This window comes from Panthera leo, chromosome E3 (assembly GCF_018350215.1).
Source record: "Panthera leo isolate Ple1 chromosome E3, P.leo_Ple1_pat1.1, whole genome shotgun sequence".
Taxonomy (NCBI): domain Eukaryota; kingdom Metazoa; phylum Chordata; class Mammalia; order Carnivora; family Felidae; genus Panthera; species Panthera leo.
In genome coordinates this window covers 38970820-38996797 of record NC_056694.1, presented here as the reverse complement: position 1 = coordinate 38996797, position 25978 = coordinate 38970820, and the positions used below count along the sequence as shown (strand labels likewise).

General features: G+C 60.5%; 1 protein-coding gene across 1 annotated transcript; it reads left to right on the top strand.

Annotated features, from left to right (window-relative positions):
* The first annotated feature begins 377 nt into the window (after positions 1-377).
* On the top strand, positions 378-25978 carry KCTD5 (potassium channel tetramerization domain containing 5). Its single transcript, XM_042922026.1, has 6 exons — positions 378-1055; positions 11087-11195; positions 12909-13000; positions 14904-14999; positions 18038-18163; positions 24276-25978. The coding sequence occupies exons 1-6, from the start codon at positions 804-806 to the stop codon at positions 24303-24305; spliced, it is 705 nt and encodes a 234-aa protein (XP_042777960.1). The 5' UTR covers positions 378-803; the 3' UTR covers positions 24306-25978.

Genomic DNA, 25978 nt, shown 5'->3' with positions numbered 1-25978 from the left:
TGGTGGCAGTCAGTTAGGACATGTATAAAATTCTCTACCTGGTCTGTAGCTGTAACTGTGATGTACAGGCAAAGCAAAAATTTAAAACTTATGAAAACAAATAATGCAATGATATTAGGATATACACTTTTGTATTTTTATTCTTATATAAGGTTATTTGCTGGCTATTGTTGGCCTCTAGTTCAGTCTGTGTTATTTAAAATCTAATATATGAATTATTTGGATTGAATTCATGTTCGGGGCCACGTTGTTGTATGTATTGATGTACAGCCTTGAATGTGAATAATTATTGTAAACTATATTTTACAACTTTTTTTCTGGCTTTATTATATAAATTTTCTATTTGGTCAATGATTTAATCATATAATTTAATGAATCTGTTTCTTCTCTTTTTTTCAAATATTTGTGCTGTAGACGTAGTTACTGGATGATGAATTTTCCACGTATGCTCGGTAGTCTTGTAATAAAAAAGCATGTAGAGTGTAGACGCTCGCTGACGTAACTCTTCTTTGATGGGGGCGCGGGTCCGGCGCGGGCGTGACCAGAATTCCGGGCCCGGAACCCGGCGGCCGCGCGCCGCACGCGCGGGGCGGAGGCCGGCGAGCCCCTCGAGCCCGAGGCCCCGCTCCGGCCGGAAGGGGGCTCGGCCGGCCGCTTTTCCGGACCGGAACTTCCGCCCGCCGCGTGACACAAGGGCGGGCGCTTTACGAGGGCGGACCCATGGGCGGGACAGAGTTCGGAGGACGGTATTAAAGACTGGACGCTTCCGGTAGACGGCAGCTGTGGCGGGGCTTGCTGGGATCATGGCGGAGAATCACTGCGAGCTGCTGCCGCCGGCCCCGGGCGGCCTCGGGGCGGGGCTGGGGGCTGGCCTGTGCCGCCGCTGCAGCGCGGGGCTCGGCGCCCTGGCCCAGCGCCCCGGCAGCGTGTCCAAGTGGGTCCGGCTCAACGTCGGCGGCACCTACTTCCTCACCACCCGGCAGACGCTGTGCCGGGACCCGAAGTCCTTCCTGTACCGTTTGTGCCAGGCCGACCCCGACCTGGACTCGGACAAGGTGAGGGCCGCGCGGGCCAGCCCTGGCAGCGGCCCGCCGCACGCCCCCTGCCCGCGCTGAGGAGACGCGCCTCGGGTCTCGAGCCCCGCGCGCCCCTTGTCACCCGCCCGGCCCGAGGGCACCCGACCCCCCCCCCGCCCTGGGCCGGGGGAGGAGAGGACGGCGCCCTGTCGCCCACCACCCTCCGGGTTTCCCAGCCGGCCCACCTCGGGCGCCTCTCTCTCGCCTTCTCTTCGGCGGAGGTTTCCCAGACCCCGGACCGTGCCGTGGACCTACTTTCTTTCCCCCTCTGGGTTCTTTTGCCCCTGGTGTGTGAACTTCTCTTTTGTGTCTTCGTGTACTAACTGGCTCTGGAATCGAAGGACCCTGGCGTCTTCTAATCTTTTCGCATTCCAGACGTTTGACTTAACGTTGGCGTGGGGGGGGTGGGGGTGGGGTGGGGGTGTTGACACGGGTGACCTGCCTTTCCCGGTGACTTGCATTTAGAGAGTTGGCGCTCCCTCGTTTACGGCCACAACGTGCACCCCACTCAACACTCAGAAGGTGCCGCCCGTCGAATAATTTTTCACAGAAAATGTTGCTCGTGTTAAGGGGTGGCGAGGAGGGACTAGGTAGGAATTTTTTTTGTTTTCCCCTGCTCTTCCGAAAGGATAGCAGCTTCTAGGTTTGCAGCGTGCCTTTCGTCTCCGCAAGCGTTCGTACTCCTGTGCAGACGATACAGAAACTATACTATCACCTCTGTAAGTCTTGTGTGGCCGAGGAAGAGCTTCTCAGGAGCTGTCTGGATTGAAACTCCGAAAAGGCTCTGTTGTAAGAATAATTGTTACCTGCGTTTATCCCAGGCAGCTCACGTCCTTTTAACTTTGTTGGGTCTTTTCAGTTGAGCCTACATAATTGCACTGGGCTCTGTGCCTCGCCAGCTCAACGTTTGCCAGGCATAAGTCTTCCCAGAAGGACTCAGATCCCTTTTCAGGTTCAAGAAGGCTGACAGAGACCATCCTTGGTGTGGCATGACCTTACCATCAGGAAACGAGAGCCCCTGAGTTACCACCACACCACTTGTCGTTGGTAGAAATCAGGGTTGGAGTTGCTGGCAGTCTAGTCTCCCTTGTCACCAACCCCAGCGGTTTCCATTGCTTAGTTGACCGAGCTCTCCACTCTCAGAGAATTGACCTCCCAGAAAATGACAGTCATCTCCAGGGTAGAAATAGCCTTTTGTTTGCTGTGATTTTCCTTTTATAGCATGGGTGTATGTCTTACTGTGTTGTTTTTGTTTTTGTTTTTTTTTTTAAACAGTGGGTCACAGTGGCCATTCACTTGCATTTCTGCTCGAGAGTTCCTGTTTTGTGTATTGAATCAGATTTGAAATTGCTCTTGTCCACTGGGTTTTTTTTCTTTTTCTTTTCTTTTTTTCTTTTTTTTTTTTTGAGGCAAAGTCTCTCTATTCACTAATACAATTAAGACCCAATTAACGATAGCTTGCACAGTTAAGTCAATTAATCCCTTTATTTTGCTGTCTCAAGACTACTTAAAAAATTATGCATGACTGTAATAATCGTCTTTTGGGGGAGGTAATTAATCTAGCAGCATATATCCATGTTGCTTTCTGTCATCATCATCCACTCAACCACATCTCATTTCCAAATTGTAACACCGAAATTTAGAACACGAAGCGGCAGATTCAGATTTTGTCTCACAGAGTAGTTGTTAGCAAATAAGGGTTAGTTTTTGTCACGGATGATGGGAATTTGCCAGAGGGAGTAGTGTTAATTCACACGGGTCACGGTGGTAGAGTACCTTTACTTCAAAGAGAAGAAAATGTGGAAGATACTGGGTCCTCTCAGTTTTTCCCCTCTTGGTTCCGATGAAAGAATGCCTCCCGTATTTGCTCCCAGATGCTGAGACTCTGAGCGAGGATACAGAGGATGAGGGCGGAGGGGAAGGGTGTTTGGAGAAGTGGGATGCCAGCGATTCCATGATGAACGAGGAACAGGATGTTGATGCACGTGTCAGAACCTCGAAGCCCTCGGCCCGTAGTTAAAGCGAATGAAAGCATACCTGGCAGATATCCCTAGGACTGGACGTCAGCACAGCCCAGGTGGAAGATTCCAGCTGGGCGTTTGACCAGTGTCGATTGAGCTCCTGGGCTCCAGCAAGATGGTGTGTGGCTAGGCGTTGGGTGGGGAGACTTGAAGGGCAGTTGTTCCAAGAAATGGGAGACCGGGAACCTTTCAGGAACCCGTGGGTTTGGAGTTCACTGGGAGAGTGCCTGGAGCTTGGAAGCCGTGTGGGAGATGTGCACCAAGGGTGGACAGACAGGTTGTCTTCTGAAGATGTGGACAGACAGGTTGTTGGGGAGAGTGGGGGGCAGGGCTGCGACCGGTCCCCCTCCCCCCGAATCCATGTTCCCTGTCTCAGGACTGAGCCTGGGACCACCGCCCACCCTTTCTGAACTCCAGACCCTTACCCTCTTGTCTCATGTTCTGACTCTGGGCCCACTGCTGCCGTGCCGTTCTCTTTACGGACAGCCCGAGCACGAATTCTCACTTCCTCCTGGGGTTTCCTCCGGCGGGGCTGTGTCTGGGGTGTTCATTTCGGTATGTGCTCTGCTGTCCTGGGCCATCTTTCTCCCAGGCTCCTGTAAGGGGCAGGGCAGGCGTGATTCTTCTTCCCGGAAGTGCTTTGTAAATACTTGACGTGTGATTCATTTGGGTTAAGTCTCTTTGTATTCCGTGGTACCTGGCCCATGAGACATTGTTGAAAACAGGTTAGAGTTTGTTTAGAGCTGAATCAGCCCCTGTTGCAGTGTGGAGATGCTTTAGGAGTTAAAAGGGAAACAGGAAATACTGCTGCTTGGTGGTTTGAAACCACTCAGATTAAGTAGGATTTGAGGTGGGTTCAGTGTCTGCTGCCGCGCCAGGCCCGGAGAAAACATGAGCTTTTGTCCTTTGACGGGGCCATTGTCCTGGCTCCGGGGTTGCAGATGCTGTGGCGTCAGATGAGTTTTGGAGGGGTGGGGCTTGTCACAGTGCTTCTGACGACACGTCACTCGCAGTTCTTTGCCTGTGCTCACTCCGGGTAGACTCGGTGTTGGCAAGAGTTTCAGACAGAGTTTCGGTTGGAAATATAGTGGAAGGGATTTTACAGACAGGGTGAAGTGACGGGGGTGTGGGTGGAGGTACGAACTCTTAAGTCGCTTGGCAAGAGCAGTGGGGATTCCTCAGAGTGGAAAGAGCAGGTTATGTTCCGTGTAACCAAATCAGAGGCGAAAGGCTAACTCCCCAAATTTTTAAGACCATCCCGGGCACTGGTGACAGCTGTGTCGTCCTGTCTGAGGCCCTGAGTGGGTGTCCTGAGACCTGGGTGCGTTGCATTTCACGCTTTGGTTGAGGATGTGGCTCTGAGCGTGTTCTTAGCCCCGACCGCGTGCCGTGGCTGGTCTGGGACCCGAGCGAGAGGGGCCCCCCCTTGAGCTGGGAGCAGCCTCTCCCCTCCCCCCAGGGGAGAGCAGGTGCTTGCTGGTGGTGCCCACATTTCCTCTTCACAGGGCACCTGATCGGATGGCCCTCGGACCTGGACCAGCCCGTGAGCCCAGGCCGGAGAGCCCTGAGAAAGGACTTGCCTTGCCGGCGCCTGAGGTTGTCCCCGCTGTCAGCCTACGAAGGGCAGCCCAGGAGGAAACGCTTGGCCCTCCGGACCGCTTCCTCTTTCTGCACATGCAGCCTGTGGTCGCTCCTGCCCAGCAGGACGGTGACGAGTTTGCTTTAAAGCAGTGGTCAAAAAACTACCCTCCATCAGGTGTCTTGCCTGATTTTGCAAATCGAGTTTTATGGGAAGGCCCTGGTGCCCGTTTGTTTGCGCGTCGGCTGTGAGTGGGCGCTCGCCACTCCCTCCCAGGACGCTCCGGGCCGACAGTGTTTAAAGTCCATTAAAGGAGCTGACTGTGCACCAGGGGACGTTTGTATATGGCCAGGGTGCTCCACCCATGCTGCAGAGCATTTCGGTATGGAGCTGGGGAGACGGAGTGTCTTCTCTGATGGCAGAGGTAGACTGGGGACTCGGGCCTGACTTTGACTTTGGACACACCGTAACCCGCTGTGTGGCCTTGGGGTAAGCTGGTGCACCTCTCTGAGCCTGAGTTGTGGAGGAGCCTTATGAGTTCAGGAGGAGGGTGTAGGTCACAGCACCTCCACCCAGCTCCTGTGTGGGCTCCTTGCAGTAGACGGAGAGCACCGGTGGCAGTCTTAACTGTTTGCTTGGTTTTCAGAAAGAACTCTTTTCCCTCCCCTTCAGAACTTGTTTTGTTACCGCTTGTTTCTTATGTATACTTTTGGAACCACCGCAAGCCTCGGTCCCAGGGCAGCGTGTGGGAGCCTGGCCCTCCTGCTGCCCCTGCTCCCCCCCCCCCCCCCCCCGCCCCCCAGAGCTCCTGGCCGATCTTAGGGCAGGCCCCAGAGGGCGGCTCCCCAGTTCCACCAGTGCCATGGGGGAGGGACACAGCTTCCTGGGCAGCTACCGAGTTTTCTTGCAAGAAATTTGAGGTCTTTGAGCCTGGAGAGCGCAGCTCCAGGGTTCAGGTACCATCCAGCCCAATGAATGAAATGGGCTTGAGGCATCCAAGTGTGGGTGCGACACGAGTGTCTCTTCCCGTCGTCCACATCCCGGGGGGTTCTCGTTTCCTCAGCAGCTGGGCTTCCAGGATCTTTGCAAGTCAGGGTTGGGTGGCAGCAGTGCTGGAGCGGATGAGCTGGACCAGCTCCAGCGCATAGGCGGAGGTAGGAGTTGTGAAACAGGCAAGGGAGAGGCAGGCAGCACGGTGCACCAGGTGGTCGTCGCTTGAGGCAGCGGAGGGGCCACGGGCCTGCCCTTCGGTCCCGGCAGGAAAGAAGGGCATCCTCTGACCCGGGTCTGCCAGCAGGGCCGAGTGTAGGCAGAGGGCAGAGGCCACCTTGGAGGCAGGGCGGTGGCTGTCGGAGCCGCAGCGGGCTCGGTGTGAGCCTCCGGCAAGGCGCCCTGGCTGCAGTGTGCTGCCTGCGGCCACGGCGTGGCCGACACCCGGGGGCTTGGAGACCAGCCTGGAGGCGGCCACGCCTCCGAGTCAGTGGAGGGGGCACTGTGGTCGGGGACCCTGGGTCCTTCCCGTGTGGTGCTTCTGCCACAGGGAGTCATGGTGCCCGCCTGTTCCCGTCGCTCGTTGATTTTCTCATGCCAGCAGATGTATAGTGAACACACGCATGCCCACCACCGAAGCAAGTAACGTGGCATCTGTGGAGGGTTTGCGTGCAGGTGTTCTGCAGCCGGCATGTCTCTAGGGAGGGGCGCACCTGACAGAAGTGTTGTAGCAGCTGGGACCTGGACGGTTGGCCCACGGGCTGGCAGGTCCGGTCACGGGATCTTGCCCAGGACGGTCCCCTTGCCCCAGCGTGACCGGCACCCGCCTCTGCGTGCACGGTGGATGCGGCGTCTGCTCCCAGGGGGAGCATCCCCATGTACCCTGGGGTCCGGCGGGACCCACGTGGGTGGGCCCTTCACACGAACGCTCGGGTTTGCTGCTTGGCGAGCTCTTGTGAGTCGTGTATGTCATCCTAAATTCCAAGTTGAATTGACATGTGGCCATCTGGGACATCCTGGGGGGGAGGGCCCTGCGAGCCGAGTGCAGTTTGAGGTCTGAGGACGTTGGTCGCCACGGGCAGTGCCGAGGGTCGGAATGACCCAGGACCCTGACACACGTGCCCTGTCTCTGTCCAGAGTCCTGCGTTTCCTGTGTTCCCCTGACGTGCGCAAGGGTGTGTCAGTTCTCAGGGTACACAGGGCATCTCGGGGCTCGTGCAAGGGGCGCTAAATCAGAACCAGCTGGCACTCCTGGGCATGGGGCGGGGGTGGGGGTGGTTGTGAATTTCAGTGCCTCACACATGTGTCTGGTGCCTCCATTTCATCGTTCGTAATCGGGGACGTCTAAGGCCTCTTTGGGATCAGGACTTTGACAAACTATAGAAAATAAAACAGAAGAGGGCAGGGGTTGAAGGTTTTATGTACGAGTTTGAAATAGTCACGTAAAATGGATAACTTAAGAGTAAAACCTAAGTATTTCTAATAAGGTTCATCGCAGAGGTTTGTGCTCAGAGGAAGGATTCTGTGCTTTTGCATTTAGATTTCAACTGGGAAATTTGACAGAATTGATCTTGGTTTAGCTCAGGACACCCCGCCCTCTTCAGGTCTTGGTGGTTGTGCGTTCTCTCCTGCACCCAAGTGGTGGTGACGCTGTTTCCCGGGGTGTTGATGGAGGTTGTGAAGGTGACTGAAGGTGCTCCCCAAAGAGCGCTCACATGTCAACAGAATCATTCTCATTTATTGTCGTTGATGTGTTTTTTTCTTTTTTAACGTTTATTTATTTTTGAGACAGAGAGAGAGCATGAACGGGGGAGGGTCAGAGAGAGGGAGACACAGAATCGGAAACAGGCTCCAGGCTCTGAGCTGTCAGCACAGAGGCCGACGCAGGGCTCAAACTCACGGACCGCGAGATCATGACCTGAGCCGAAGTCGGCCGCCCAACCGACTGAGCCACCCAGGCGCCCCAATGTTTTTTTTTTTTTTAATGTTATGTTTGAGAGAGACAGAGTGCGAGGGGGCAGAGGCAGAGAGAGAGAGGGAGACACAGAATGGGAAGCAGGCTCCAGGCTCCGAGCTGTCAGCACAGAGCCCGATGCGGGGCTGGAACTCACCAACCACGAGATCGTGACCGGAGCCAAAGTTGGACGCTCAACCTTTTGAGCCACCCAGGCGCTCCAAATCATTCTCCATTTAGAGTCTTGTGTGAGAGCCTGACACCCCTGGCCCTCGCTCCTCATTGCCATTTTCAGGACCATGTGGTTGTGTCAATGGAGTGACCTCTGAGGGGTGAGCGGCCCCCACTTCGTCCACGGTGCTTTGCTGGGCGGCGCATTCGATCCTGCCCTGAACCTGAGAGCCAGGTTTTGCTTCTGGGCGCAGAGTGGGCAGGGAGAACCTCAGGTTAGGGGGCTGTTTATTGGGTGGCCCGCTGTGTTTCCGGCCCTTTCGGAGCATTGATTCCTATCCGGCAATGTGAGCCAAGGGTGGCTGGTGGGCCCCGAAAGGAGTGGACGGGGTGGGCGGGGCTCCCGGGTGGTTTCAAAGCAGGATCGGCCTCCCTGCCTCCCTGCTGAGGGACTGCAGGTTGGGTGTCTCCTGGGAGAGCACGTGATGTGGGCTTGGCCCTACCTTTGGTCGCTCGCTGGCTCCTCTCCGGGAAATGACTATGAGCACGGGGCTCATGGCCGGGACCTGATGATCTCTGTGGCCCGGCAGCCTCTCCGTGTGGGGCCAACGGTCTAGCAGCCTAAGCTCAGGGAGGCAGGGTTCCAGCTTCCCATGGAGACGCTGGGCTCAGCCTCGGAGGGGGGGCCCGCGGGGAGTGGCACCCAGCCGACCTGCGCACCAGCGAGCCGCCTGCTCCGGGTGTGCGGCCTGAAAGCCTGAGGGGCGTTGGCGCTCAGTACCGTTCGGGAGCCAAGGCCAGCTTCCCCCGTTTTAAGCCTTTAAGGTACATGTACATTTTTAAAGCCAGCACTAAACAAGTAGGTCAGACGCTAATTCACTGAGAAGTGGGGAAGGTCAACAGAGGGAAATGATTTGTCAAGAAGCAGTCTTAATTCTGGCTCTTTTATAAAAAACACAAACCTCACCACTCTACAAATGTAGCACACGCTCATTATATAAATGGAGGGCAGGACAGAAAGAGGAGACGGGGGACCCGCGAGTCTCGCCAGCAGCCGGCGTTGACGTCTTGCTCCAGTTCCCTGCTGCCTGTCGTAAGTGTGACCAGACCGGGGTCCTGCCCGCGCCCGCGCCGCTCCCGCACTTGGCGTTGTGGGTGTCGCCAAGATGCTTCTCCCTGGGCTTTTGCTTAAGTAGCCTGAGACTTCTGAATTGGGGTGTTTCGTTTTGTTCTCTCTTTCCATGTTCTGTACTTTCCTTTATTTCTGCCACAGGATAGAGGCCCCAGGGCCGCATTCCCAGCACAAGCACATGAGGTGCTGAGGCCCCTCGCCCTTGTGTCAGCGTGCCGGCCGCCGTGTCCAGGGTCTGTCCGCCTATCCACGGCCCAACCACACTCACCAGCTCTGGAGCGTGCTGCTCACGCTCGGCTGCTCAGACGCGGGGTTTTTACAGAGGAGGTCCTGCCTGTGAGCGTGAGAGTCAGTCTGATCATCTGGGCAGTAGCCCAAGATCAAGGCCCCGGGGATTTTTGGGGTCTCGGTGTAGGGCCCCCCACACTTCCTGTGGAAATTGAAACCTCCCAGTGAGCCCAGGTAAGAGCCCCACGTCCTGTCGCTGCTGCCCGCCCTACTGCCCTCGGAGTCCCTCCGACGGAGATGAACCCCCAGGAAGAAACTGGTCCGGAGAGCCCTGGTGGGACTCCGTGGGGGAAAGTGCTTAAGTGCCGCTCTTCAGCGGCGGGGCCGGACAGGCTGGCCTCTCACTGGTGGGGGTGGCACGTCCGGGCGTCAGGTTACCCAGGGCACAGCCTGCCACACAAGGTCACTTGTTCTTTAGCGTGTTGGGGTCCCGTCAGTGAACCCGCTGTTCTGGGTCCAGGCGGGCTCCCCCCGAGGCAGGCTCGGGAGGAGGACTCTCTGCTTCCCTCCGGGCCGGGCGTGCGGGAGTCCGTGTGGAGGCAGCCGAGGGGCCGAGCCTGCCCACCCTTCCCGTGGGGGAAGCGCGGTGTGATGCCGGTCCTCGAGCCCACAGTCTGGCCCCACTGAGGCCTGGGCCCCGTGTGATAGGGAGGTTCCCTGGGGTGCCCTGTCCCCAGCCGACCACCTGCCAGCTGTCTGTTGAGGTGGCAGCGAGCCGATGAATGATTCCTGAGCTTGGTGATGTGCACACGTCACGTGCTGGACTCTTTTCCACCTGAAGGTGGGGGTGGGGACAAGTCCCCCTTGATTCCGTGTTGTGGCAGCACTGTCTCTTTCTTTCTAGACCTTGGGTCCTTGGGCCTTGCGTGGAGAAGAATAGGGGTCCAGAGAGACAGGAGGCAGGGGTCCTGGGACAGTGTCTGACAGGTGCTTCTCAGATGGGGGTGGGGGCGTGGGGGTGGAGCACGAAGATGGACTCGGGAGGGCTGCGTGCAAGCGGTGACCCGTCCTGGTCGGAGTTTGGGCGGAGGGCCCGGGTCCTGCCGCCGAGCTGCAAGGCTCCGGGCCCCAGCGTCCCCACACCCGGGTGCCGTCACTCCCCCGCAGACGGCTGTGGCTCGCTTTCACAGGCGGTAGCCCCCACGCCTCTTATTCTGGGTGGGCCTCTGTGGGCTCTACTCCATGGAGGTGTCCTTCGGAACTTCCCCTGCCCCCGTGCCAGGTCGGCGTGTCTGCGGACCTGTCCGGGCCGTGGTTGAAGCTTGCCGGCAGCTGGGCAGAGGGCCCTTACCCTCAGAGAGGCCCCGGGCATCCCCCGGGAGGAGCCAGGGCCCACCTAGAGGAGGGAAGCACCTTCTAACGGTCTGTTGTGAGGGCCTCACAGACTCCGGAACTGCCGCAGGGGGCGAGGCTCCTTTGTCAGCGATCCCTGGGAGGCTCTGGGACCACCTTGCAGCGGAAGACAGGCTTGTGCACGCAGTCACTCTTCCGCCTGCCTCTGACCCCCTCCCCGAGGTGAGGAGGCCGTGGGCGCTCGCCCCGGAGGAGAGTGTTGGGACAGCTTTTAGACGGGAGGAGGCAGAGCAGCTCCTCCGCTGTGTGTGTGGCGCTGCGGTCACCTTGCCGCCTGAATACGGCGAGGCGATTCTGCTACCAACAGAGCTTCACTTGGCCCAGACCTGGAGTGGAGACAGACCGGGGTGCGAGGCTGCAGATGGCCAGAGGTGCGCGGAGCCTCAACACCGTGTGCCTGTGGCTTAAGGGGCGCGCGCAGACCCCACGCCCCCGCAACCCTGTGCGTGCCTCCTGGCCTGGGGTCATTCGTGGGGACGCTTGCTTTCTCGTGCGGGACTCAAGATGCTTTGTTCTTTGCAGGATGAAACTGGTGCCTATTTAATCGACAGAGACCCCACCTACTTTGGGCCCGTGCTAAACTACCTGAGACACGGCAAGCTGGTCATTAACAAAGACCTCGCAGAGGAGGGTGAGTTGGGGACAGGGGCCTGGTGGACAGGAGGACCTTAGGACGACCTAAGACACAGACCCCTCTGAGCCTGAGCTGCCCTGTGAGGCACAGGCCCCGTGTGCTGGGCCCCGAGCACCCCCATCCCCGCAGAAGTCCCAGGTGCCTGCGTCCCCTCGCTGGCTCCTGGCGGCCTCACAGATGTGCCCCGTGGGCAGCATCTCTCGTGTGTCTCCGAGAGACGGGGCCGGCTCGCTGCCTCTCCCCCTGTCTTCCTCCGGAAGCGGAGACTTCGTGGCCTGCTACAGTTGAGGGGCCGGGTCGCCCCCCCCCCCCCCCCCACCGTGGGCGGCTCCAGGGGCCTGGTTAGCAATGTGGCTGGAGCTGGGGCTCCTCCCCACGGACGCCGCCAGTTCTCACCGCTGCTTTGGCTCCAGCGGTCACAGACACGCCCGCCGTGGGAGCCCTGGGGACTCCTCGGTCTGGGTGCGCTCTCCTTCCAGGGCAGCACTGCGCCCTCGGCTCCGACCCCTGTCTGTGCTCAGACGTTCCGTGCGGTCGCAGCAAGTAGAGATGCCGGGAGCAGCCGTTCGCGCGGCTTAAAATGTCACGAGGGCCCTGCGAGGTCCAGGGCGCTCTGGCTCCGGCTGTGACCGAGGTCCCGTGACGAGCGCCCACACTGGACTGGGCTGCTGCTTCCACCCTCGCCGCTTCCGGGTCGTTTCTTTTCTGGGCCTCCAGACCCGGGTCGGCGTCTTCTCTTGAGGTGACCCTCGTGGACGCGCACTCGTGTCGGTGGCAGTGCCTTGCCTTTGTGCTCTGCTCGTGGAGCTCTACAATTGCAGACGACACTTCCCCGCACGGACTGTTTCTGGGGGGGCTGCAGACAAGCGGCTGCCGCCCGTCTGCTCCTGCGAGCACAGCACGCGTAGCATCCCAGCGTCCCTGCGTGGGAAGGGGCCGCCTGCCCTTCAGGCCGTGAAGCCCCCGGCTCCCACGCACAGGCCTGAGGGGCCGGCCAACAGCCTCACCTTCTAGTTGCAGCCTCCCTGAGGGCAGCCCTGAGGAAAGATGCCGCCCACCCCCTCCCCCACCCTGTCCGTGTTGCCTGGAGACCTGGTTGGGCCTGAGCGGAGTTGACTCCGAGCTCCTGGTGCTGCCCGTGCAGGGACACGTTGTACAGAGTGAGGTCTGGCCGGGACACATCATCTGGAATGCCCGTGAGCGATCTTGAAGCCGGGCCTTCTCGGTTTGTTCCTTAGAACTTCCTGGAGCTCGAGGGATGCCTGGGTGGCTGGGAGCCACCCTCTCAGCCAGCCACAGTCTTCCAGTTTAATGGGGAAACTGAGGTACCAACTGACTCAGCCCTTCACGAAGCCACTCGGCCGGGCCTGGGCCACACATTCAGGGCAGTAGATGGCCCACGGGCTGTGGGGGCAGGAGAGAGTGCCACCCCGGTGTGCCCAGTGCAAGGCTTGGAATGGGTGCAGGTGTGACTGTGCACCCAGCAGCCCACCCGGGGTGACGCGTGCCAGGAGTAGGGTCAGTAAGCGCACCCTCTGCCCTTGATCCTGGGGAGCCCCGCCGAGGGCAGCAGTGTCCACAGGAAGCCTAAGGGACCGGGCTGAGGAGCTGCCAGTGGCCGGGCCAGGTGGGCTGTGGTTCCACGGCAGGACAGGGGTGAAACATTTATTCCTGGGTCTGGTGAAAACTAGGCATTTTTCTCCATTCCAGGAGTGTTAGAGGAAGCGGAATTTTACAACATCACCTCGCTAATAAAACTTGTAAAGGACAAAATTAGAGAACGAGACAGCAAAACATCCCAGGTAAGACCAGTGGCTACTCTGCCCGCAGCTTCCAAGGCCTGACACGTAGGCACCGCTCGCACCCCTCCCTTCTTGCCGACCGGGGGCAGCCTCTGCGCGAGGCCCCAGGATCGGCGCTGTCCTGTCTCGGTGGTCTTTCTCCACGATCATCCTAGCACCTCATTGCTTGCTCTCTAGCTGCCTCCTCTGGTGCTGCTGGCTGGCACTGTGGCCTGCACTCTGGGCACATGTGTCCAGTCCTGCCCAGCCTACCCTCAGGGAGCCCCACTCCAGGGGGAGGGGATAGACTTTGCCACGGAGGGTGTGGAGTGGGTGTGTGGACATCTTAGGGCATTGTAGGCAGGGACGCAGCAAGTGCAAATGGCCTGTGACAGGCGTGTGCTCAGCCCACTGAGAGGGCTAGTGTGGCCAGAGGGAAAGCAAGGGGGGAGCTGGCAGTGAGTTCAGGGGTAGACGCTGGAGGTGGGGGTCCTGCAGGACCGTGTAGGTTCCACGAAGACTTGGCTTTTATGGGGAGAGAAGGGCTCAGTCAGCACTCCGTGTGCCCGCCTGGTGGTGCAGATCCCCTCGTGGGACCCATGCGCACTTGGCCAGTCAGCAGTGCCGGAGCCAGTCCAGCCACTCTGCTGCCCATTAGGCCAGAGTTTGAAGCGGGCTGCGTCCGGCATCTTGCGCAGAGGGAGGCGTCGAAGGGTCTGAGGCATTAGTTTGCTGTCGTGTCAGCTCCGCGCTGGCTGGCAGAGTGAGCGGCTCCTGTGGGCGGGGCGGGGTGGGGGTGGGGGGGTTGGACCGTGGAGTGGGAGCCGCCTCAGTTATCTAGAGGCTCCGCCCGCATGAAACCCTTCCGCTCCCCCTCCCCCAGCGGGCTCTCCCACCGGGCGCTGCAGGCCCCTGGCTAGAGCGCTTGGCCCTCGTCAGACTCTTGTTGACGACCTGGCCGCTCAGAGTGGCTGGTCCCAGGCCCACGGCGTCCCCAGTCCTTTCTCCTGTGGGAGCCTCTCGGGTGCCCTGACAGTCGGGAAGGATCCAAGGAGGGGGCAGGACACAGTCACAGGCTCCCTGGTCATCTCCGGCCACTGGCCACTGCTTTCCCCTCCATCCAGCTGTATGACACAGTCTGGCCCGGCACCTGGCTGCCTCTGTGTCCCCCTCTGCGGGGGGTGGGGGGACGCGGTAGAGGAGCCTCTCCTCGCAAGGCCTGGGGCCGTGTGACCGCTGTTGCTTCAACGTCCCTGTGCTCACCTCCGGGTCACATCCCCCGCTGTCCTCCCTCTTTCCGTTGGGACCGCCGCCTCCTGCCCGAGGAGCAGGTCGGGAAGGACAGGCTGCTGGCGGGCGAGTCCCCGAGGTACTCTCAGCACCCGAGACCGAGCCTCGGCCGCGGCTCAGTGCGGGTCGCGGGTGGGTGCGTCGGCTGGTGGGCCCGGTTTTCTGAAGCCGCTTCACTGAGGGAGGAGGGAGGGCTCAGGGCTGAGCGCCTCGAGCGTCTCACAGCTTTTTCTGGCAGCGGAGCCCGAGGCTGGTCCTGCGAGGCTCCCCGGGCCTCCCTGCCGGGCCTTCCCAGCTGCCTGCGCTCACGCACGGTGTCCTCTTGTGTCCACGTCCCGCCAAGGGTGCTCTTGGGATTTCAGGAACGTGACTCATTGTATTTTGCAGTTTAGAAATAGAAATACTTGGGGAGGCGGATGAGGAAGTGGAAAACGGCAGCTGTCTGGCTTGTTGGTTTTGCTCTGGCGGACGCATTCGGGGTTGCTTTGCGCCCGACAGCCTGAGCCCGAGAGCTGGAGGGCGCAAGCGGCAGTCTCGCCTGGGTCCCCTGCTGGGCCGTCCCCAGAATTGGCGCACGGGGCAGGGCTGCCGGAGGGCGCGCGGCCCGACTCGTCTGCGGCTCTGCTTCCCTCAGGTGCCGGTGAAGCACGTGTACCGCGTGCTCCAGTGTCAGGAAGAGGAGCTCACGCAGATGGTGTCCACGATGTCTGACGGCTGGAAGTTCGAGCAGGTGAGCCCCTCCCCGCCACGCCCCTGCCAGGCTGGGTTGCCGCCAGCCTGCGTGGAACCTTTAATTACAAAGGCTCCACCCGGGTCCTCGGGCTGCTGGCCCTGAGGGCCAGTCATGAGGCGTCCGTGGCCTGTGGTTCGCCGTCCCCACGTGTCCTCCGACACCTCACGGGCCGCAGCCTGCGCCCTGTCCTGATTGGACTGGTGTCTGGGGGTGGGGCGGGGGGGGGGGGAGCTATTCCTGGAGCCCCACCCCCACCCCGACACAGAGACCTCCATCCCCGCTCCCCTCCTCCTTTGCGGGGGGCCGTTCTCTGTGTCTCCATCTGGCCTCTCCCTGCGTGTGTGGGATTGACAGCCACGGTGTGTGTGGGCCTGGCCCCACCCTCTTGTCCCCTCGCGTCCCCTCCCCTGAGGGCCGACCAGATGGTGGCTTGGGCCCCTGTGTGCTACGGCTGGCACAGATGCCCTTCCCGGTGGGGCTGCCCTGCAGCCCCCAGTCCCCATCCCGCCCACGAGTGGAAAGGTGCTGCTGGGTCCGGCCCAGCCACGTCCCCCACTTTCTCTGCCTGACGTGAGGATGCGGGTGTTCCTTCCTTCGTGGTGCTCCGGCTCCCGTCCCGTGTAGCCGCGGCGCCAGCGTGGCCTCGGGGCATGTCCCGGGTGCCCTCACGTTCCTGTCCCTCGGGCAGGTCTGGGCTGAGGTTGGGACTTGTGACCCCACCTGGCCCCCAGCCCCCCGTAGCAACTGCCCCACTCACCAGGCTCCCCTCTGGCCTCTGGAAGATTCCTCCGTCAGTAGCTTCTGTCTGTCGGGCGTGGGTTCTGGCCACGGTGCGCAGTCCTGCCCAGAGAGAGGGTGGGAAATGACAGCGTCACCCGGCCTCCCCTCTGATTAAGGCCACATCTTTTCTGCGGGTCTTTAGAAACAGCGGATCATGTTGTAGAGCGCCCTTAAATGTCACTAGGACAGGTGCGGCGTTTGCATCGTCCCTCCAACCCGGGGCCAGCTCTCCAGCCTGGCAGCGCAGCAGGGTGAGTGGTTGGTCCCTGGGGCCACCAGGGCTGCTCTCTGTCCCTGACGATGTTGGAACTAGGCCTGCCCTGCCCCATGCTGGGGGTCCAGGTGGCTTCTGACCTCGTTAAACTCATGCCAGAGACCTTGCAGGGACATGAGTCCCCACTGGCCCTGGTGTCCTCCCTCACATGCAGCCTAGACGAGGGCTGGAGAGATGGGGCTGCAGTCACTGGACCGGGTCACCCTCCCCTGGAGCCCAGTGCACAGCTCTCCTGCACGGGCTTCTGTCTTCCTCATCATGGCCAGTCTGAGGATTCTGTACTTAACCCCTCTGGGTGGGTCTCTACTGCATCACACAGGCCAGCTGCCTCTCTTCCCTTTGAATCTTTAAGAAAAAAATTTTTTAATGTTTTATTTATTTTTAAGAGAGAGACAGAGCGTGAGTGGGGGAAGGGCAGAGAGAGAGACACAGAATCCGAAGCAAGCTCCAGGCTCTGAGCTGTCAGCACAGAGCCTGACGTGGGGCTGGAACCCACAAACCGAGAGACCATGACCTGAGCTGAAGTCACACACTCCGCCGACTCAGCCACCCAGGCACCCCTCTTCCCCTTGAACCTTAACCTGCTTTGCCCACTTTGTGCCTGGAGCATGTCCTCCTCCCAGTTCTTGCCTACAAAACTCCAGAACCGGTCACGTTCGATGAGAAATGCTCTACTTCTCAGAAGCAGGAGCGGGAAACACTGGGGGAGAAGTAGGGCGAGAGCCCCGACCCCTGAGGGGTCCTGCCACCACGCCTGGGTCATCAGTGATCGGCCGTGAGGCCAGAACAAGGATCTGAGGGAGGTTCAGAAGAGGCTGGCATGCCTCGTGAGAACGTGCAGACCGTTGTCAGGGGCCACACGCCCGCAGCTCAGTCTGCACCCAGGGCCGTGTACCCCCAAGGTTCGCGGGCGGTAGGACACCTCTCCCCACGTTAGTGAGCCTAGAACAGACTTCGGAGCGGCAGGGAGACCGTGCCGCCTGCTCTGCCCTCGTCTGGCCACGAAGGCTGTACGCTTGCCGCGTGGCCTTGCCCGCTGCCCCCGCCGTGTCCTCCTCCCCCCACAGTGCTGCTCGTAGCGCCCCTGCCTTTGAAAACCTCACCACGGTGTCAGGCTTTCTTTGGACTCCTTTTGCATTTAAAAGCGCATGAGCCTGCGGTGGCTCCGGGCTAAGCTGGGCCGGGCGGGTCGGCCGGTCGGGGGGCACCCGCACCAGCCGAGCCTGAGGTGTGTGGAGGCCACAGCGTGCCGGCGAGCACCCCTGAGCTGACCCTTCCACCTGCCTTCCCTCCCCGCACCACTGCGCACCCTCCTCGGTTAACGGCCCTGGCGGGAGGGGGCCCGGTGGCCGCAGCAGGAACGAGCAGGGCGCCCGGGAGCCCTTCACGTGTGTGTGCTCCGCCGCCGGCTCTGAGCCAGCCGCCGCTGCCCCCTCGTGACCTCCCAGCACAGGCTCCCTCTCCTGGGGCCCCACCGGAAACCTGACGGAGCCGGATGTCCCAGCAGGGATGGGCACGCGTGGTGTGTTGTGGGACGGCGTGTGTGCACGCGTGTGCCGTGTGGATGTTGTGGGACTGCGTTTTCCGTGAGTTTGTCAGAAACCTCCCGTCCGAGACCTGTCCCTTAACCTCCCGAGTGCCGGCTGTCTTCAGCGTGGGTGTGGGTGCCAGGCCAGGGTCTCCCTGCCGGTGGGGGAGGGGTGGGCGCTGGGCCGGGGTTCCCCTGCTGGTGGTGGAAGGGGAGGGGTGGGCGCTGGGCCGAGGTCTCCCTGCTGGTGGGGGAAGGGGAGGGGTGGGCCCTGCGCCAGGGTCTCCTGCTGGTGAGGGAGGGGTGGGTGCTGGTCTGGAGTCTCCCTGCTGGCGGAGGAAGGGGACGGGTGGGCGCTGGGCCGAGGTCTCCCTGCTGGCGGTGGGGGGGACGGGGAGGGGCGGGTGTGTGTGCAGTGCTCCAACCCCATCACGCTGCTCTCCTCTGTCCCAGCTGGTCAGCATCGGCTCTTCCTACAACTACGGGAGCGAGGACCAGGCCGAATTCCTATGCGTGGTCTCCAAGGAACTGCACAACTCCCCGTACGGCACGACCAGTGAGCCCAGTGAGAAGGCCAAGGTAGGTGACTGCGGGCTGGCGGGCTCCGGGCACAGCCGTGGACACTGTAGCTCCCTGCCCGCGGAGGGGCTTGTGGCCACGGAGGCTGCCCTTTGCAGAGCTGAGCTCGTTTCCTTAGGGCCTTGTCGTTTCTCGTGGTTCGTATCGCGCTCCCGGCCACACAGGCTGCTGGGAGGCTTGTGCACCTCGTGCTTGTCGTTTGCAGTCCCGTAGTTCTCCCCTCGTGTCAGAAGCAGAGTTCTGGAAGGAGGGACACGTAGACCCTGTGGGTCACAGGTGGTGGAATGAGGGGTCTCTGAACACAGGCTCCCCCGTGGGGCGAGCCCCTGTGGACTCCGTGGCCCATGCCGTCTGCCAGCACATCTTCTAACGGGCAGAGTTGCTTCTGGAAGTCTGTCTTTTAAGTGGTGCCGTTGTAGGTTGTTTTCCCGAGGACTTGGGACGTCCAGGCTGGAGAGCGCCCCCCTGTCCCCGCCTCAAGTGGCACCTGCCTTAACCGCATCCATCCTGGTCTCGGGGGCCGCGTTTGGCTGGTGAAAGCAGCAGACTACCGGGAGTGTCGCCTTGCTCGGCCCCTTGTAAACTGTCACCGGCTCCCTGCCAGGCACTGGCTCTTCTGCCTGCCAAAGAGGCCAATGTGGCCAGGGGATAAATGCCTGGACGACCGTGCTGTGGGTTTGCATGGTAGCCTCGTGGCCCGGAGCCGCGGCTGGCCTTGTCCAGAGGTGGCAGGTTCTAGTGGCCTCTCCTCTGGGCTCGTTCCTGGGGTCACTGACTCCAGATGCTTCCGTTCTTGGCAAAGTCCGGTACTGGCCGAGGCTGGCACCACCTGGCGGGACTCCTGGGCCTGCATCCAGCCTGGGGGGTGGGCGGCCACGGGTGGGGGCCGGGCTGGGGCGGCACCCCTGGTGAGCACAGGAAAGGGCCGCAGCCAGGATGACTTTAAACCGGGGACTCCCCAGGCTTCCTCAGATTCGTGGCCTGGGTGGCCTCCGGCCGGATCGCCACCGGCCCAGAACTGCCCCGTGACCCTTTCAGGGGCCCCCGTGGAGGTGTGGGCCCAGGAACAGACAGCAGAGTGTCCCCCAGCATGTTAGCTTTCCCGAAGTGGCCATCTCCGCGGGGCTCGAGGCAGCTTGGTCATCACAGCATGAAGTTCTGTGTCTTCACGACGGGGTGACTGTCTGGGACGCAGGGCGTCCGGAAGGGGGGGCTCCTGTCCACGGCCCGGCCTCGGCACGTAGCTCGTGTGCGGGATCCAGGGCAGCCTCTGGGTCAGGGAGCGTCCCCGCGGCACTGGGCCTGGGACGAGCCTCCCGTGGAGTCTGGGGTGGAAGGTGGCCCCAGCCTCATAAGGAGGCGGAGTTCTTGTGTAAGTTGTTCATTTTTAGAAGGTTTTATTTCTGAACTTGAAAAGTTTTCGTGGCCGAGCTTCACCAGGGCAGCCGCCTGAGCTCATTTCCCTCGGGCGGGGCTTCAGCTGCAGAAAGCTGCGTCTGTGCTATGAGGAAGCTCCAGGCGTGACCCCAAATCCCTCTGCTTTTGAAAACGTGGCCCTATTTTTCTCTCCAAAAATACCTCGCTCTGAAGTGTTGCAGCCACGGTGACTTCTAAACGGGGGCAGTGGCGGGAGCTCCCCAGGAGGCGGAACCATGGTTGGGGCCTCCAGAAAGTCGTGGAAAACCACTGGGGCCGGACTGGGGGACAGCCTGGTGGCAGCGGTGCTGTGCGTCCTGAAGATGAGAGTCAGGTGGGGGCTTAGTGAGGGCAGCAGTCCACACGAGGGTGGAGACCGCAGGTTCAAGGGCTTCCCGGACCCCTCTGCCAATCTGACGTTTGCTGGAAGGACTTGCGGAACTCTCCGGCGGCAGGGATGCGTGGGGACGGGGACGGGGGCGGTGGCTGAGGCCAGGAGGCCTGGTGGACACGGAGCTCCCTCGTGTAGTCTGTGGACTCAGGACCCGTGGTAGCATGTGGAGCACTGCCCGCCAGCGATGTCCCCCACCTCTGTGTCCAGAGGTTTTACTGGTCTCGGTGAACTGGACGAGATCAACTGATGATTGATCAGTGACCGATCTCCCACTTGCCTGATCACAGTCTTCAGCCACCGGGCCAACTGACCCTACCACTGTCACGTTCTTAGACCGTCATGTCTTCTCTGGAGCCAGCAGCATAGGCCAGACCTCGATTGGGCACGGTTCAGTTCTTCACCGAAAAGAGGGAAGGAAGACTCTGGAACTTGGGGAGTGCCAGGCCCAGGGAAAACGGCCATGTGTTTGTTTTTCTCCATGGCCCGTCTGGGCCTGTGGGTTCGGGGCCCAGGACCACCCCCGACGTGGGGCAGGTTCGTGTGTGCGTCACCACATGGCACCATGGGAGCTCCTGACCCCAAGTGCCGCCGCCCTGGGTGGACGCGGCCTCTCTGGGTGGGCTTCCCCCAGCTGCCCCCCGACCCCACCCTGCACTGACGGTGCCCTCTCTTCTTCTCCCTTGCCGCATGCCGCGTGCCGAGCCAGAGCGACGACGAGGAGACGGGTCCCGATGGGGATGACTCAGATTAAGTGTAAATGTCATGGTGAGCTCTGTCACCCTTGAAACTGACCACTCACCGTAGTTTCCTTGACCCCAACCCTTCCTCCGCTGCATTTTTCCCATACCTGTAGTTGACAGAGAACCTTCCACGCTTGACGCTGACTGTAGATCTCCAGTGGAGCCAGCCTGTCTGTTTCCTTTAAGACATCTGCATGGGTAGCCCTGGAACCTGGGCTGGGGTCTCCGAGAGCCCTGTGTATCAGGCTTGACAGGACCTCCTCGCTGTGGGGGTCAGCGGGCCGAGGACATGGGCCTGCCCCTCCTGGGGGCTGGCAAGCACCCAGACCCTGGCTCCCCGCTCCTGTCACTCTGCCGTGGTTTCAGGGCCACAGACACAGGGCTGTGCCTTAGCGGGTGGACCTCAGTCCCCATGCCAAAGCCCACAGCGCCTCTCACCCTGAACTTCACACAAGGGATGCTGAGAGAGGGGAGTCTCTGAGGACTTTCTTTCCGTTTGTCCTATGATGAGGGGCTCCGCTAATGCTCCCTCGGCCCCCAGCTGCTCCCCACGTCTCTGTGTCTCCTGACCTCTTCCCTTGCCCAGCTCTAGAACCCAGCTGTGTTGACCGCCAGCAGGGGCCACCTGCTCTGTGCCCTCATCTTGAGCACAGGAAGTCACCTAGAGAGGGCAGGTTGCTGGTGGGCGAGCCAGGTGTCATCCAAGGAGCTCCCCTGCTCCCTCCAGGGCCCCCATTCTCGGGCCAAGCCATACAGGTCGGGGCTCCTCAGCCTCTGACCCGGGAAGAGCTCGGGAAAGGCGTGCAGCCAGCCGAGCACTGAAAGGTTGGCCGTCGGGCCTTGAGAACTCTGGACTGGGGATTGCAAACTCAGAGCGGCATTTCCATCTTTAGTTATTTTCTCGATGATCGTATAAGTATACAACATCCTCGGTGTTGCCTCTCGACCCTCCCGTCCTTAAATATTTGTTATTTGGTTCTTTAAGGAAAGTTTGCAAGCCCTGGTCTGGGCCGGCGACCTGCAGCGCAAGTCTGCTGTGTATCTTCAAACTCCCCAGTAGCCACGGTGAGAAAGTCCAAAGAAAGGCAAATTTGTGCTCATACTGTCAATTCAGTACGTGCAGAACCTCAGAACTCGTGGAGATACTTACTTTCCTCCTCGAAGTCTCTGAGACCACATGCGTAGTTTGTGTTAGTGGCCCCCTGTTCGGAGCTGCCGCGCCTGGGGCTCCGCAGCCACATGGGCCGTGGGCTCCTGGATCGGCCTGGCCGGATGCCGAGCTGTGCTAGGAGCCTGGGCAGGTGCTGGGGGAGCATGGGGGAGCCTGCCTGCCGGCCAGGCACTGGCTGCACCCACCTCCTCCTGGAGGTCAGTCTTCTCTCAGCCCCCGCCCCCCGCGGTTCATCTTGCTCCTCCCCGGGGAGCTGCTCTAGGGGCCTGGGCTTGGCCCGCTGAAGCAGCGTCAGCCTGCCTGGGCCCGTCCGCCGGGGACTTGAGGGACACAGCTGGTGTCCGTGAGAGGCGGCCCAGGTAAGAACCCATGCTGGGTGGCCTGGCCTGTGACTGTCACAGGTCCTGGGAGGGATTTTCCATCCTTGTTAGGAGGCGGTAGTTGGGCCTCACTCTGGTGGGGCAGCCCCTCCTGTGTTGTCACCTTGCTCTGGGCCACGTTGCGGTCGCATAGGCTTCCTCCTTTCCGCTGTGATCTCAGATGCTCCTCTCCTCTGCTGGGCTCCCTCAAGGTGAGCGGCAGCTCTGTGCTTCATGGGCTCCCACCGATTCTGGCTTGCCCTGCAAACAGCAAAGATGCTGGGGCTGGGGCTGGGACCAGCATCTTGGGAACAGAAGGGACCTGCAAGGGCTGAGTGGGTGTGTACGATCATCCCGGTCACCTCCTTGGGCCGTGTCCCTCAGACAGGGTCCATCTGGGCTGAGGAGGGATGTTCAATCTGGGGTGCTGTTCCCCCATCACAGCAGAAGGTGCACCGTACAGGAAGAAAAGCGGGGTCCCGGGTGGTGGGCACAGTGGGCCGGAGAGCATGAGAGCATGCCTCCTGGGTGTTCGGAGCCCTCAGAGACGTGCTGGGCACGGGTCCAGGGACCAGCAGGGGCATGTAAGGCACCAGGGCACAGGCTGGAGTGACCCTCAAGAATTTGTGACTCCTCAGTGATTCCGGACAAGTGACAGAGAGTGACTGGTGCCCCCGTTCCTGTGGCCACACTGCTCTGGGCAGCCACCCTGGCCTGTGAGCAGGTGGTTGGGGGCTGGTGGGGCCTCCCTGGAGACTCCGTGGCCCGAGCAGCCGTGTGGACCTGGTGCCAGCAGGCTGGCCCCTCCCGGGGCGCAGTCCCACCTTGTGCCTGGGTCCAGGGCTCAGAAACAAGGTGTCCTCAGAGCCAACTCTCACTAAGCTCCGGAATTCGAGCAGAAGATGCCTCCAGGAGGCTAGCTCTCACACTGCCGACACTGTGGGCTATCTCCGGTGCCCACCTTGGCCGGGTTGGGCCAGGCCGGGACTCAGGACGTTTCTCGTGGTTATCTGGTGTTTAGCCATACCGTACATATTGATCGAAACCACAAGGTCTGCCAGCTCTGAAGCCCCCACCTGGGGACACAGGGCAGTCCCTTCCCCAACCTGATCTGCGTGGGGTTCGGCTCCGCAGGTGTTTGCCAGGACTCAGGCCTGTCCCCAGGTGGCTCCAGGCCTTGAGAAGCTCCCAGCCTGGTTTGGGGGTGGGAAGCAGAGATGCCAGGGCTGAGGGAGAGTGGGGGCCTTGCTCTGTCCCTGAGATGCCGAGGAGGAGTGACAGACACAGGGACGGGCATCGTGGCCGAGGAGCATTGGGCTCTGCGGGGCTGCAGCAAGGAGGGGTTGGCACCCTTGAGGTGTCCGGTCCAGTCACAGGGAGGCCAGCACACCGTGAAGCAAAATGTCAGCCCTGCTGGGCAGCGTGCAGGGTGAACTGGTGGGTTTGGGGGTGATGGGGTAGTCCTGGGGGCTCAGGCTTCCGGGCTTTGTGATTAGTGCAGGGTTGAGGGGACACTGAGGGGACTTGGTTTGTGATGGGACACGGAAAAAGAAAGAGGAGCAGGCTGTCGGGGGACCGACGGTACCTGGTCATACACGGGTCTGCAGCCCAGGACTTAGCTAGACTGGACACTCAGGACTTGGTGCCTATCCCACAAGCCCTGGCACCCTCGGCGGGGAAGAGCAGGGGTGGCTCTCAGAGGACCTCTGGGCCCTTGATAAGGAGCCACTGGTGTGGGAGGTGGGGGCACATATGTCTGCCGTGGGCCAGGATGGAGAGCCGGAGGGCCCCTGGCAGAGGGCCAGAGGTGCGTGAGACGGCCCCCTCAGTGGGGTCTCCCGGCCCTTCTCTGCCCCTGACCTTCGTGCTGGCGTCTTTGGCCCCCTGGGGCCCCCCGGGCGTGGACTGGGGCTCTTGGGCCCTGCTTCTGGTGCAGGGCGCCTCTCTTTGGGGCCTGGTGGCTCCCAGCTGGCCGCAGGCCGAAGCCCTGTCTGGCACCTGAGTCCTTACTCTCTGTGTTTGGCGTTTTCAGATTTTGCAAGAACGGGGTTCGAGGATGTGAGAAGCATAGTGTTGACAGCTGAAGAAACATTTTATCTTTTCCCAAGATGCAACGATCTGCCATGTCGAGGAAGCTTGGCCGTGAGAAGAAACCTGCTTTTGACAATTTCTCTAGAGATCTGGGTGTGGATCCTTTTTTGCCTCTGAGGTGGGTGGTGAGAGACAGGACCAGCTGTCTGAGGCCCGGCATCCCCACTCGGAGGAGGCGTGCTGGCCAGGTGGGTGTCCCCACAGGGCCCCCGCTCGATATCCCGCGTGCCGCATGGGCCCGAGGCAGGATGCTTCCAGCCAGCCTAATCACCGAAGAGCATTTAAAGGACAGCGTTCTTGGTGCTACATAAACAGTCGATAGTGGAGCCTGGGCCTTGCTGGTAGGAAGCGGCTGCAGCGCCATGGCCCAGGCTCTGGGTGCCCGCTGGCACCCACATGCGCACCAGGCCCTGGTCCTCGGGTCGGGGAGTCTGCCCTGCCTCCCAGGCGGGAGCGGTTGGCAGTGTCTCGCAGCCCCAGCGGCTCCCGGGAGAGGCGGCCTCCGCGTGTTCACTACTTTCCGGGCCTCGGCTCCCCCGGCCTGACCCTGCCTGGAACAGTCGAGCCTTCTCCATTTGTATTTTCCAGGCAAGAGAACTTTGCACCCCTTCTTCCCGAGTGTGGATGGACAACCTAGCGTTTTTACTTTTTAGAAATGCCTGAAAGTGTTGCTGCGTTTTGGACCGATGTGTTAAGTCACTCAAAGGGAGGCAGAAGTCCGTCTCGTGCGGCCCACCCTCAGGCTTGTGGGGAGCCGTTGCCCGTCAGTGCCTTTGTCTCGCCTGGGATGGAGGCCGGGGCGGGAGGCCTGTCCACCTGGCTTCCGGAGCGGAAACTCCGGGTCACGCCGAAAATTGGATGTTTACAGTGCATCACAAATCTCTCTTGCCGGCTCTCTCATTTTCTTTGTCTAACTATGCAGTTCTCTGGTGTTTCTGGGGTGTTTGAGACTTCACACAACCTGCACGGGCTCTGCCCACACGACCTGACATTGGAGCCACTAGAATCCCTGTAGGAACCGCTGCTCGCATGCTCTGAGGACAGGCCTTCCTTAGCTGGCCGTGGGGGCCGTCCGCGTGCGGGGGGCCTGGCTCGGACGTGCAGCTCTCGCCTTCCTTGCTAGGATCGCTGTGCGCACTGACCGCTGCTGGGTGGGGCGGAGGCTCTGACATGCTTCGTTTCCAATGCTTCTGGAGGCTTCTCGCCTGTGCCCTCTTCTCCTTTGCCAATGACCTGATTAACCTACTTCTCCAGCACCCAGGACTTACCTCCTCCTTTTTGTAAGGTCTGTTGTATGTTGTTAACTGTTGGCTTCAACCGTTCATAGCAACCTTTCTATAGGGCACATTTAGGTCCTCGTGACCCGCCCTCCCGGTGAGCCCCAGGGAGGGGGGCAGCCCCTTAGTGGCCTACGGGTGTACCTGTGGGGGCCCTGCTGGCCACTTAGCGTCGTTTGATTTGTGACCTTGACATAATAGATAGGCTTGTTGTTTTTTAATTTAAAGATATTAAGACTTAATTCACTAAAATTTATTCTAAGGGGATATTTATACTTTTATACTTTTTTAGGTATCCGTATTTTATCAGCTTACAGCCTAAGTTTCCCCTGAAAATAGCGAATAAAGTTGTGTATTTATGAATGAG

Bases quoted from the DNA above. Each gene is read 5' to 3' on its own strand.
- KCTD5 (XM_042922026.1), top strand. From the start codon at position 804: ATGGCGGAGAATCACTGCGAGCTGCTGCCGCCGGCCCCGGGCGGCCTC. The intron at 13,001-14,903 runs GTAAGACCAGTG...TGCTTCCCTCAG, and splicing joins GAGACAGCAAAACATCCCAG to GTGCCGGTGAAGCACGTGTA. The intron at 18,164-24,275 runs GTAGGTGACTGC...TGGCGTTTTCAG, and splicing joins AGCCCAGTGAGAAGGCCAAG to ATTTTGCAAGAACGGGGTTC.